The sequence below is a fragment of the Carcharodon carcharias genome, chromosome 17 (assembly GCF_017639515.1).
Source record: "Carcharodon carcharias isolate sCarCar2 chromosome 17, sCarCar2.pri, whole genome shotgun sequence".
In the NCBI taxonomy this organism is placed as follows: Eukaryota; Metazoa; Chordata; class Chondrichthyes; order Lamniformes; family Lamnidae; genus Carcharodon; species Carcharodon carcharias.
Window position 1 is genome coordinate 70,391,195 of NC_054483.1, and position 14,243 is coordinate 70,405,437.

Sequence of the window (14,243 nt, forward strand, 5' to 3'; positions counted from 1 at the left end):
TGCTGGAAATGCACAACAGCATCTGAAAGAGAAAAGACAAGATAAAATAATAATATATGGATAGATTGGAGAGGTTGGGAATATTTTCCTTGGAGAAAAGAAGGCTGAGGGGAGACTCAATAGAGGTATTTAAGATCCTGAGGAGTATGGACAGGTAAATAATGAGTAACTGTCCCCACTCAAGAGAGCATCAAGAACTAGAGAGCACAGATTCAAAATAATTGGAAAAAGGAGAAATAGTGATGTGAGGAAAAGTTTTTACACCCAGAGGGTGGTTGTAGTCTGGAACAAACTTCCTGAAAGGATGGCGGAGGCAGGTTTGATCGCAGGTATTCAAAAGAGAATTTGATTGCTATCTGAAAAAAAAGGAATGTGCAAGATTTTGGGGATAAAGCACAGGAGCGGGACTAATATTCTTTCAGGGAGCCAGCACAGACTTAGTGGGCTGAATCGCCCCCTTCTGCACTATAAAGTTTCTGTGATTTTGGGGGAAAGGTGGATTATAGTGAAAGGTTGAAACTCAATGCTTTCAGCAGCCTTTTGCCTTTCAAATGCTGACACTCCTGCAATTTTCTGTTGCCTCATTTTTCAATACATCGTCTCTAAATAAAGTTATCAGGAGGTCTTTGTTGTAATTAGTATTTTATCATTTCATTATAACCTCTGTGTGTGATAGAGAAAATGTTATCCTTTGTTGTAAGACTTATGAAACAAAGTTAATTGTTAGTGATGGCCGAATGTCTTTTTGAGTTTGTGTGACTGACGTTTTTGCTAGTGAGTGTGGCTTAATAAAACAATTAGAGAAGGAACTAATCCATTAAACAGATACCCATTAACAACAAAGTTCCCATTAATTAGAGCACATCATATTCCATATAGTCCTGTGCACTTTCATTGTGTTTTTGCAGCACTTGTATCTTATATTTTCACTGAAGTGAAATATATTACATTTGTGAAAGTATCATTGGCATGTCATTGCTTTGTTTGGGGCTCTAGAAGTGATATGGCTCCATTAATAATAATGGGAGTAAAGATCCTTTGCCTATAATTTCTCAAAGAATCATTACTTCAGTACCACTGTGATTTTTCTTTTTATCTCATCTATTTTTAAAACAAATAAGTCTCCATGGAATAGACATTGCCATTCTTTGCTTGGAGCATTCATGAATCCTAGACCTTCAAACTCTTAAAATAAACACTGTCATGCTCGTACTACTAATATCTAAGGTATTTCCTAAGGGACTGTATGATTATTAACTCTTATTTAAAACTCCTTTCTTTAGCTCCCCTCCCCAATGATACGCATCAGAAATGGGGATGTTCACTATTGATTGCACAATGTTCAGCACCATTCATGACTCTTCAGATACTGAAGCAGTCCCTGTCCAAATGTAGCAAGACCTGGACCATATATGGCAAGTAACATTTGTGCCACACATGTATCAGCAAATGACCATCTCCAAGAGAGAGAACCTGGCCATCGCCCCTTGACTTTCAAGGACATTACCATTGCTGAATCCCCCACTATCAACATCCTGGGAGTTACCATTGACCAGAAACTGAACTGGACTAGCTATATAAATACTGTGGCAACAAGAGCAGGCCAGAGGCTAGGAATCCTGCAGCGAGTAAGTCACCTCCTGACTCTCAAAGCTTGTCCACCATCTACAAGGCACAGGTCAAGAGTGTGATGGAATACTCTCCACTTGCCTGGCTGAGTGCAGCTCCAACAACGCACTAGAAGCCTGACACCATCCAGGACAAAGCAGCCACTTGATTGGCTACAAATATTCATCCACAAATATTCACTTCCTCTAGCACCGACGCAGAGTGGCAGCAGTGTGTACCATCTCCAAGATGCACTGCACAAATTCGCCAAAACTCCTTAGACAGCACTTTCCAAACCCACAACTGCTACTATCTAGAAGGACAAGGGCAGCAGATACATGGGAACACCACCACCTGGAAGTTCCCCTCCAAACCACTCACCATCCTGACTTGGAAATATATCACCGTTCCTTCACTGTCGCTGGGTCAAAATCCTGGAACTCCCTCCCTAGCAGCACTCTGGGTATATCTACACCACATGGATTGGAGCGGTTCAAGAAAGCAGCTCACTACCACCTTCTCAAGGGCAATTAGAGATGGGCAATAAATGCTGGGCTAGGCAGCAACGCCCACGTCCCATGAATAAATTTTAAAAAGTCATAATCAATTATGATTCAGCACATGGAACACTGCAACCAGTTTTCCTATCCTCTGTTCAACATTCTCTCAAGCAACATATCCAATGTTAAGGGCTCACCATATGGGGACTCAGAGGCACAAACTCACAATCATGATGGGCACTGTGAGTTGATGCATGGTTAAATGAGCCACTGGGAATTACAAGGCAGTGAAATATTCTTGAAGTGTTGTCACTGTTATAATGTAGGGAAATGTGGCAGACAATTTATGCACAGCAAGATCCCACAAACAGTAAGTTGCATCATGTTTCCCCTTCCAGTTCCCCTTTTTTCTTCTCCATGTGAAGAAGCCAACCTTCATTTGGTGAACACTGACAGCTGGATTCCTGACTCTTTGAGACTCGGTAGTTTGTTGATGGGGGTGGTAGGGTTCACAAGGACGAGTCCACACACTATCACTCTGGTGCTGTAAGTTGTTCCTGAAGGAGTATGTTCATGATCATGTACTCACAGTGGGTTGTAGCTGCCATTGGCTATTTCACAGACTTCCATAATTGTTAAGAGGTTTTCATGTCTAAATGATGGTTATTCTCATTCCATATTGACAGGTCTGTGAAATCTATACCAGGTGCCACAGAAAATCTATTATTTTTGCCTCTTTAATCACTCAGGACATAACACCACATGCACACAAGACAATCAGTCCGAATGCAAACATGATCAAAGATAAGGATAGATCATACAATCAGTACTTGGTTCAGACAATGAAGAACATTGCCAGCTGTGCACTCACAATCAGAAATTGACCTCCACTCTTAAGGAAGTCATTTTGTTTTCTTTCACTGACCCAGGTATGCACACTCCATTTGTCTTGCTCCACTTTTATGTTTAAAACATATTCGTAGCATTAAAAAATGGAAAACTCAAGAAAGCTGACTTTAAGCTTTCACCTCCTCTGCCCTCTGAAACCCTCTTCCAAAGCCATTGCACCTCGCTCTTGACCTCTGCTCCCAGCTTCACCGGTTTTCTGCCTACTCAGTGTCAACCTTCCTGCCCTATAATGCTCTCCAAGCTATTTAAATGCTATTGCTGTTAGTGGCTTTTCTTTCAATAAAAATGAGTCATTGTGAGTTAGTTTTGATTAAAGATTTTTTTTTTACTTGGTGTGTTCCCTTGCCTGGTCAAGAGTGCAATCTAGTTGTTGTGCAGTATCCTTCCACTTTTCACTGGAGTAAAATAACAATGACTCCTAACCAACATAGAACAAATGCTGTATTTCTTGGAGCTTTCTACCTTTCTGTAATGTTGACAAAAAACTCAGCTCATAAAGAAGTTAAGGGAGTATTGAGGGGCCATTACTTTTCTTGAATTATCCAACTCAGTGTTAATGGAGCATTATGGACTTGGAAGTGAAAAGGTTACACAGGGGTGGTGGGAGGGTGGAGGTTGCAGGTACTGTGAGTTTGCAAAAGGGCAAACCATAGCTTTAAAACTATTGAATAACAGAATTTCAATTAAAAATAATATTTGATGAGATCGTCAGTCTTTTTAAAGACCCCAAATTGGCCAAGTGGAGATTTTAATCAAAATAATAGCACAAGCTTAACGACTCATCCGTCTACTTGTCTTGCTGTTTGTTCAAGTGTAGTTTCTCTCCATTTGGGACCGCTGCAAGAACTGAAGGAGTAACATTGGCTGTGGTATTAGGTGAAGAGCATTGCAGCTGGCAACAGGACTAGAATCTTGTGATAATAAAATTGTATGATTCCCTGAAACAACATGTGTTTGGAACGCCCGAACATCTGGGACTTGTTGCATATTTCAAATACAAGCTTAAAGTTTCCAGATGTTTGTATCTAGATTGCGAAAAATGAGTAGGACAGTTTGGCAAAGAAATGTCCAAAGTCATATTGAAATTAGGGCCTATAATTAATTGTGAATTTTTCACAGAGCTGTTTACTGTTTTCCTTGTCACTCACACTTGTCAAAAGCATGTAGTTAAAAAATGAAATTTAAGATTTGTGGGCATGCCGACCTAGGGAATTAGGCAAAGCAACAGTTTCCAAAAAGCTAACAACTCAAAAACAGACCTGAAAGTAAGTCTGTGACATGTTTTTTTTTAAAGTAATTAGACTAAAAGTGTAATGGGATATTGAATTATAGAGTTTCCTAATATTCTTTCACTGGTATTGGAGAAAATAAACCATAAATGCATGAATGTTTGAAGGGGGATATTAGTTCTGAAGGCACAAGCAGCCCCCAGAAAATGTTGCTTTTTGATGTGATGCATTTTCCAGTATTTTGAAATCTACAATGAACGTGGTCTTTGTATTTTGTCTAGAAAGGAAAAGCAAGTTATTTAATTTTACTGAAAAATATGCCCTATTTGTCATATGGGAATTAATCATTTATATTTGAAATGTTCTTTCCCCATTTGATCTATAATTGAGAGGAATGGTTTTATTTTTTACTCTTTATTTCAAAAGAAATTGCCTAATTCCAAATAGGAGAGTTCAAATGTAGTTTTTGTGGGATCTTTCCAGTTAGAGCTATAGCGCAGAACTTTTTGCTCAGCATGCGGCACATGACTGACCCGCTCGAGTGTGAAATAGTGTGTGTAGTGGGATATTGAATTGTAGAGATTCCTAATATTCTTTCACTGGTATTGGATATCGAGCGAGCGACCCAACATCATTGCGCACTTGTGCAATATTTTGGCCAGCAGGCCCGCACGAGAATCTGAAGTGTGCCCACCGACAATTAAGAGGCCTTTTAAGGCCATTAAAGTAGTAAATAACTTGAGATTTTTCGTTGCCTGTCCAACGTTCCGGTTGATAGGCGGGCGAATCGGCCATGTGGCTTTTGCATTTTTCAGGAAACTTCATCCACGGGTGGGATGAGGTTTCCGTTGTTAAAATAAAAAAGTTAAAAATATTTGGATAGAATTTTCATCTGATATATGTTCCGGTGAATGATTCTGATGCGTGGGCATTTTTTTCCGGTTTTTAAAATCTTTATTTTTCGCGTTTAAATTCTTCAGCTCCCTGGGGCAGCTCTCTGCCTTCAGGGAACTTTCATTCCATGCTTCTCCCATGCCCGTGCTGACTTCAGCGATCGCCCTACTTCCGCCCCCATCCCAGCAGTGCTAAGCCTTTGAGCGCGCCTTTCATGCTGGCTGGCTGTTAATTGGCCAGCCAGCGTGAAATCGCGGTCGGGAGCCGATCGTAGTTGGGGGTCCTTTTAACAGGCAATTAAATTGAGCTTTGAAAAGTGTTCTGCTTTCTTCAAATTTCCGCTTTATTTCATTTGCATATTTTTTTAATTCATTCATGGGATGTAGGCATCGCCGAGTGCAAAATCTGCCATGGTCCAGCACAATCAAGCAACATTGTAAAACTTGATTTTTATAACATTTTGCTTTAAAAATATTCTTTGATTGATTTAAGAGTGGTAACTTGGTATAATCAAGCAACATTGTAAAACTTGATTTTTGTAACATTTTGCTTTAAAAATATTCTTTGATTGATTTAAGAGTGGTACTTGGTATAATCAAGCAACATTGTAAAACTTGATTTTTGTAACATTTTGCTTTAAAAATATTCTTTGATTGATTTAAGAGTGGTAACTTGGTAAAGTTTTATTAATACAGCTGAAAGTGGGTTTATCACAAAAAATAAGCATTTTAAATTACAGTCATTTCGCCACCTGTGGAGGAACTGATTTTAAATGATTGAAAATGACTTTTTAAAAATATACAAACTATTTTCTAGTTACGTTACAGTTTCTTAATAACTAAAAATTATGTTCAAGACCTTTCAAATCGAGCCTGTTAGTGTTCTAGCAGCTGAAGGATCCAGTTTAATTTTTGGAATGTTCTCAAAGATCTGCAAACAGGCACAATTGGCGGGAACCCCCAATGGTGGCTAAATCAACCTAGAGATGTGACCAGTTTTGTGAGTGGGCCCTGATTCTAGCGTAATGTTTTTAAAACTGGTGCAAAATATCTCATAAACTCTAGTTACCCACCCGATTCACTGGCTGTCACTAATTCTTCTCATTCACACGTACATTCTTCTCCGGTTTACGAACCTGACACACTTTTGTCTTCTGTTCAAGCTGAATCTCTTCGCTAACTATAGTTCAAGCTGGTTTCCCTTTTCCCCCTACCCATCATTCCAAGCTGTCACTTTTCTATCCTCTTGCTTCAATTCAATCTGACATTCTCCATCTCCCTTCCCCATCAGTTGATCCTGGCTCTCCTACCCTGGTCCTGCATTTAGGCTAACTTTCACCTCCCACCTCACCTTGCCTTCTCTTCACTCTCTATACATGCCAGCTCGCTCACAATCAATGCTGCACCCAGCGCTTTGTGTCCTGTTGCTAGTCACAGTAATTAACCATCACTGCATGCTGTGGGTAGTCATTCTAATCTTGCAGGACTCCCATCTGCTTTGTGAAAAGGCGTTTGCTGCTTAGAGCATCATCAGCAAGAAATAGGACCTGAGAATCATACTGACTTTTACCACAAAGCTGTACACTGCCCCTGAAACATGAACTGTTTAAATGAAACATTGATGGATGGCATATATAAGAACCTAGGAACTGGAGTGGGCCATTCAGCCCCTCTAGCATGTTCCACCATGCAATTAGATTATGGCTGAACTGTTTCTCAACTTGATTTGCTTGCCTTTGTTCCATTTTGCTTAATATCATATTATTACACACACAAATGCATTATGCGGAAAAGAATGGGTTGTAAAATCTCCCAAGCATTTCAGTTACTCTTGTATTATTTAAATATGGTTTGTGGAACCCTTTTATTCCCCTCTCAGTTCTTGAGTCTTCTCAAAACCTGTTCCCTGGCCTTATTTAAAGCTAATCAAAGCTTGGCCAGTAGGCAATGCATCAGAGAAGTTCAGGGAATTCTCCCTACTCTAATATTCCCTTCTTGTACAGGGGTGCCTGGGGTGCCTGAACAGTTCTGCTCAGAAATGAAGCATGAGTGCCAAATAATGTTGTGAATTGAATCTTAAATGCCACATGATGAGCATCAAAGGTGCAACCAGTTGTGCTAGACTGCAAGTGTTGGAAAATATGGTGGTAATGATGGATCGGGAATTCAACTGCAGGCTATGTCACATCCAACTTTCATTCTTATTACATTTGCACCATTCTATTTTTATTGTCTACTCAATCCACTGTGGAATTTTGTGTAAACATTCCAGCATATGTCATGCTCTCATTTAAAAAAAAAATTAAGATAATTATCTGGCTTGTCGGACCTGGGTGTGAAATATATTTTAATATATTTTAGGGGTATCACGATGCACGGGATCGAATGATGTATAGGTCCTCCAGTCAAGGCTCCATCAGCTCTCCTGTCTATAATCGCCACTGTTATACACCCACAGTTGCCCGCTCTCCACAGCACTTTCACAGACCTGGTAAGTGAAAAACCCAGTCACAGAACTCTAAAACCGATAGAAAATGGGAAAAAAAAATTTTTAGAAAATAAAATTATGAAAATAGTTGAAAAGAATGGATAAGTTTATTTTAAATGGCAAGTCACAGTGAGCTTTCTTGCAGGTTTGAAAGATACTTTTGTATTTCTCAGCTATTGTACTGTCATGTTTGAGAAATAATGTGGCAAGCTGTGTATTGAATGATGATGTGAGTTTTCAAATATAGAAAATTGCTTTTTGGTGGTATTACTTTCATTTTATTTAGTCCTAAAATACTTCCCAGAAAGCTCTTAGCTTATAAAAATAAGTATAATTGTTTTGAATTATGAGGGTTATAATAATGTAAGGGTTGTGTGATGTTTAATTTTTCTTGAGTACTCACTCTGAATGTGGACAAGCATAACATTGGCTACTTTCAGGGAGGAGCCTGTAACCTTTGTTTGATCAACAATGCAAAAAGTAAACAAAAAAAAAAGACATGGGGGTTGATCTTAACCCTAGTTGCCCAGTGGAAACCGGATAGATGAGCAGTTTATTTTCCTGCCCAGACATGGCCCTTTACCATTGTCCCGGATACAAGCTAGCAGGGTTTCCTAGACATATGCCTCATTAATATGTTAAAGGGGACCTCAATGGTATTTAAACTGGGGCCTTGAGCAGGGAAACTTTCCCATCAAACTGAATCAGGTCAGTAGTTGGTGGGAAGGATGCAAAAGCCCTCCAGCTTAGTCAAAGAATGCCCTTTATGGGTCAGAATAAGCATGTGTTCCTGCTCAAGACATCATGTTCCCCAACCCCCATTACCTCCAACATGACCCTCCCCAAACCTCTTCTCTGCCACTTCCTAGAAACTATGGGGCTGCTGGTGTTCACTCTGCACCGTCTTTCCTCTGTTCTGGGCAGGAAGTGGACCAGCAATATTTAGTTGAGGCCTGGGAGTGGTAAGTCCCCATGCCTGAAACTTAAGTCATCAAGTGCATTTCCCACTCAATCAGCTCTCCCATCCCCAACCCCATCGCCACCCACCCAAAATCCACTCTGGATAAATGTTGTCCCTGTGACATCATTATACCCCAGGTGGAACTAGTTTGGGAAGCGAAGTACAAAATCTTTTAGAGTGATGAACTATGGAAACTATCAAAAAATGTAAATGTGAAACTCCGGATGAGCATCACTTGAGACTTGTCCATTGCTGTAGCAACTGGATGCTGCCATGGTATAATAGTTCAGGGAGCTGTATTGCTCAAAATGAAGGATAATCTGTAAATTATAAGCAAAATACTGCGGATGCTGGAAATCTGAAATAAAAACAGAAAATGCTGGAAAAACTCAGCAGGTCTGACAGCATCTGTGGCGAGAGAAGCAGAGTTAACATTTCGAGTCCATATTGCCACTTCCTCAGAGCTAAAGAGAAGTAGAAATGTGATGGAATTTATACTGTTTAAAGCGGGTGGAGCAGGTAAAGCAGAATAGAAGGCCAGTGATAGGTAGGAGCTACGGAGAGATTGACCAAGATGTCATGGACACAAGACAAATGGGGCTGAATTTTCCGTTGGTAAGCAGGGGGCGGAGCCTGCTCGCTGACACGAAAATGACGCGGGATGATGTCAGGGTTCCCCCCGACATCATCCCGCCCCATTTAAAGCTTCAGGAAGGTGGGGGCACAGCGAGATCAGCTGTCTGCCCGCCGCCCTGTCAATGGCCAATTGAGGTCATTGACAGGATAATTAAAACAATTGAAGGACCTGCCCGTCCAACCTTAAAGTTGGCAGGCAGGCCAGGAGCCCCAGGGGCAACTAGAGAAAACATGAAACCTCATTCACCGGCGGGATGAGGTTTCATTAGGGTTTTAAAAAGTTTATTAAGGTTTCAGTGAAATTTATGAACATGTCCCATCTCGTGTGACATTGTCACATGAGGGGGACATGTTAAGGATTTTTTTATTTTTCTATTTTTAAAGTTTATAAAGCTGTCAGCGATCTCCCTGAGGCAGCACTTAGCCTCAGGGAGATGTGCTCTCTTTCGTGCGCATGCGCAAAAGAGCGCACTCTCGCATTTGGGGAATCCCTCCCCTCATGCACAGGAAGTGCATAGTGCTTCCCGGTGGGCGTCATGCTGGGTGGACCTTAATTGGCCCACCCTTTAAAATGGCAGCGGGGCCCAATTCTCCGGCGGGGATTGGCTCCCCGCCCGCCAGAAATTGGGTCGGGCCAGCCCGCTCAACAGGCAGGAAATTCTACTCAGGGAGTGTTAAGGTAGTGATGAAGACTGAAGAAGGTGCTTATAGTGGCGTAAAGGTAAGAAGGCAGAATGTGTTAATAGCAGAACAAGGGCAGCACTCTGTGAAAGAACAACATAGAACAAATGTCAAATGGCCCTTTTCGGGGGGTGGCTGGGGAAAAAGGATATAAAAGGATGGATTAAAAAAGGATAAAGCAATGAATCAGCGAATAAAAATGAAAATAAGTAAATAAAAAATAAAAATAAATTTTATAAAATGGATTAAAAAAGGGATGAAGATAAAGGAGAGAGTTCATGGTCTGAAGTTGTTGAACTCAATGTTAAGTCCAGAAAGCTGTAAAGTGCCTAATCGGAAGATGAGGTGCTGTTCCTCCAGTTTGCGTTGGGATTCACTGGAACATTTCAGCAGGCCAAGGATGGACATGTGGGCATGAGAGCAGGATGGTGTGTTGAAATGTCAAGCGATAGGAAGGTCTGGGTCATGCTTGCGAACAGACCGAAGGTGTTCCGCAAAGCAGCCACCCAGTCTGCGTTTGGTCTCCCCTGTGTAGAGGAGACCTCATTGGGAGCAGCGAATGCAGTAGGCCAAATTAAAGGAGGTGCAAGTGAAGCGCTGCTTCACCTGAAAGGAGTGTTAGGTTCTTGGACGGTGAGGAGGGAGGAGGTAAAGGGGCAGGTGTTGCACATTCTACGATTGCATGGGAAGGTGCCATAGGAAGGAGATGAGGTGTTGGGGGTGATGGAGGAGTGGACCAGGGTGCCACGGAGAGAACGGTCCTTACAAAATGATGACGGGGGGTGAGGGAAATGTGTTTGGTAAGTTTGCCATTTTTTTCCACCAATTTATTTCAGTCAACAATTGTTGCCTTTAACTTCAGCATATTTTAAGACACTGCATTGTGTTACAATGCGCTGGGATCCTCTCAGCAGTTTTTTATAAGCCCCCAGTCTTTGCTTTTCATCTAATTGGCCCAAAGGCCTAATCTGCTGCAGGGCTGCTTTTTACTGGTGTGTAGTGTTCTCTGTACCTGCACACTAGCAGTTGTAGCTCTGCTCAAAATGACTCTTCCCCATTTCAATACAAGGAGCTGACTTTTACACTGGGGACAGGATCCCTACTCCCAGCAGAAAAGCTGGGGGGTGAGTCCGATGCACTTGATCAGCTCATCCCAGCAAGGGGGTGGGGGCCACGGTAGGCAATTAGTGTGGTAGGGGAAACATGGGGCAGGGGAATACCTTAGCGGGGGCTGTGGTGTAGAGGGGACCTGAAAAGGAGCATCCTCCTTGCCAGGCTACTGGTCCACCAGATTTCACCTGTTGTGCTGGATACTTGGTGCCAGCCTCCTCAGCCATGGGTAGAATCCCAGCATTGGTAGGAAGTGGTGCTCAAGTGGCCACTTAAGGGCCTCAATTAACCAAGGATCAGTGGGCCCTGAGACCTCCCTCACCATGGGTAGAGTTGGAGGGGATGGGCGGGTAGATGCAGAGGAACAGTGTCGATTGCATGGCACCCCATTTTACAGTCAACCGGCCTGTCAACCCACCTTGAGGGAGCTGTAAAATTCCGGCCAAGTCATGCCCCATGTAGGTAAAAGCTGGGTTTTGTTAGCCAGAGTGGTGTCCTGATTATTGATCCTTTCTTAATCCTGAAATCACATAGCAACATTTCACAGTTGCTTGACATTAAATTTAATGCTGTTTGGCATTCTTTTCTGAAATGTTGGCAAATACCCAAATTTATCTTTTCTAACATAAGAACAAGAGTAGGCTATACAATCCCTGGAGCCTTTACTACCACTTAATCAAATTTATTCTATTTACCTCCCTTAATACCATTACCCAACATATGTTATCAATCTCAGTTTTGAAATTTTCAATTGACCTAGCCTTAACAGCTTTTCCGGGGAGAGATTTCCAAATTTCCACTGTCCTTCGTGTTGAGAAATACTTCCTGGCTAGCTCAAAATTTAAGGCTATGTCCCTTTGTTCTGGATTCCCCACCCCACTGCCACACCAGAGGAAATAGTTTTATTTTGCCTTCCCTATCAAATCCTTTAATAAGTTTAAACACTTCAATTAAATTATCTCTTAATCTTCTATACTTAAGGGACCACAAGTCCAATTTGTTACGTTCTTCTCTTCGACATAAATGTACCATTCGTACACAAGGATTGGTGAAACAGTATTGTGCGTTCTTTATTTGAAGATAAGACTAGATATAGGTGTTCATTCAGAGCCTTAAGCACTGTACACCTGACTTCTACCACTGCTGCTTGCAGACTAACTACAAATCATTGTCCTAATACCCAAGTAAATTATACAATCGGAACACATCCTGTCAAGGCGTGTAATGATTGACAGTAGTTTAAGACATGCAGCCTTAAAGGTGCATGCACAACATATCACAACACAATTTATGCAACACTACAATCTAAATTAATTTAATATCAATGGGCATATACTGAAACAAACTCTGTAAATCTCTGCGAATAAGTTGATCTTCAATGCTGTTTGTGGTTCTTTTTTGTTTCTGTGTCTATGATGTTCAGCAGCTTTCATGGTATATATTTAAATATAAGGCACACAGAGAAAGTGGGTGTGAAATGATTTGCAATATTGCACATTCCTGGCTCTATTTCTTGATTCAGTTGAGTAAACGTAAGAATTAAATACCTTGACTCTTATCATTTTCATTAGGTACATGTTTCCTTTTAACTCAAAAGCAATTGCCAAACTTCAGCATCCAAGTTAATTTTACAATCAGAGCGCATTTTCAGTTCATCCAGCTGATAATGAGAATTACACAATATGTAACAGGTTGATGCAAGTCTGTAATTGCTGTTCTAATTCGAAATTTAACTTACTCAGTTTCAGGGATAATAGACTCTAACTGCAGCTACATTGCTCTCATAATTTTCTGTACACTTTGGCAGATTTATTAATTTAAAAATATTTACAAATAACAATACAGCCCTGCCAGCCGTAGGTTTCATAGTTGTGACAAAGTAGCAACAATACTATTCTAGATTAGCTTATATTTCAGCGTGTTGTAATCAAATATACGTTTTGACCTTTAAAACTTGCTCATGTTTCATTATAGAGAAGTTCTTACACGTTCAGCACAACATTTTTCCCAATTTCCAACGCAACCCTACAACTGAAAGCAACAGCTCATGCCAAGTACCTGAATATCAGTGACAATAACTTGCATTGTTATAGCACTTTTAACATGGTAAAATATCTTGAGGCACTTCATAGGGATTTCAGCGTCCTTTATTACATTGTGAAGCCTTACTCTAATCTGTTAAAGTATAGTGTATCCGACATGTATGAAATGCATGGCACTGTTATAGTGTTCAGACAGTGTGATGCAGAACATGAAGAGTCATTTCTGAATGTGTTTCCTGTTAAAAGTTATTATCATGGCTATTTTGTACATTAAGCTGCCACTATTAATAATGTTTTCATTTTTCTGCCTGAGATAATATTTTGACATTTTCTTTCCCCAATGGCCATAACACCAGAGCAATAATTTTGTCAAATAAAAGTATATGGAGAGTTTAGGCTTGATATTATTTCAACTGTTTGGTTATTCTTTTACTTGTGACTTAAAATAGTAACATTTCATAAAATTCATCTCCAAAGATGAGATTGTATTACTTTAGATCAGGTTTGTCCAACCTTTTCGCTGGAGGTGGAGAAGAGACACATTTGCATTTTTTTCTCTCTCAAGGAGCAAACCTCAGAAAGATAAGGTTTGGCACAGCAATAAAGTGAATTTCCAAAAAAAAGTTGAGGTATTAAGAAAAGAAACAATTCCTCAGCAAAACTAAAGCAATGTCATGACAATAAATTGTTCAGTTAAAGAAGAGTAATTAATAAAAATGACCGGTGTGAGAGAGTCAGTGTGTGTGTGCCGGCTCACTTCCAGTCTCAGGGTGCTCACTCACTCACCCTTACAAGCTGAGCGGGTGTGGGATGTGCTGGTGTGTGGGAGTAAGACACTTACTTACTCTCTCCCACAGACTCTTTCCCTCTTCTCACTCCCATGCACACTCACACACACTCACTCACTCTCTCACTCCCACACCCACAAACACTCACTCAATCACTCACACAGACTCTCACCCTGTGAGAGACATTTTCTAACTCCCTCACACACACACTCACTCACTCTCTCATTCACACACACACACACACACACACACTCTCTCTCTCTCTCTCCCATTCACTCACTCTCTTAGTCCCACTCTCTCACTTCCATACACACCGACAGACAGACACACACACATTCTCACTCCCACATATTTACCACGGCACCATCTCTCTCCCTGGACCTGCTGCAACATTCACC

The 14,243-nt window shown here is 41.0% G+C and overlaps 1 protein-coding gene across 7 annotated transcripts in view; it reads left to right on the top strand.

Moving 5' to 3' along the window:
* The window catches only part of ablim1b (actin binding LIM protein 1b), a 279,577-nt gene that overhangs the window by 215,051 nt on the left and 50,283 nt on the right, over positions 1-14,243 (top strand). For all 7 annotated transcript variants that reach the window (XM_041209206.1, XM_041209211.1, XM_041209207.1 and 4 more), the window contains one exon: positions 7,501-7,630. In XM_041209206.1, the coding sequence (XP_041065140.1) occupies positions 7,501-7,630 (130 nt within the window). The remainder of the gene's footprint in view (positions 1-7,500; positions 7,631-14,243) is intronic.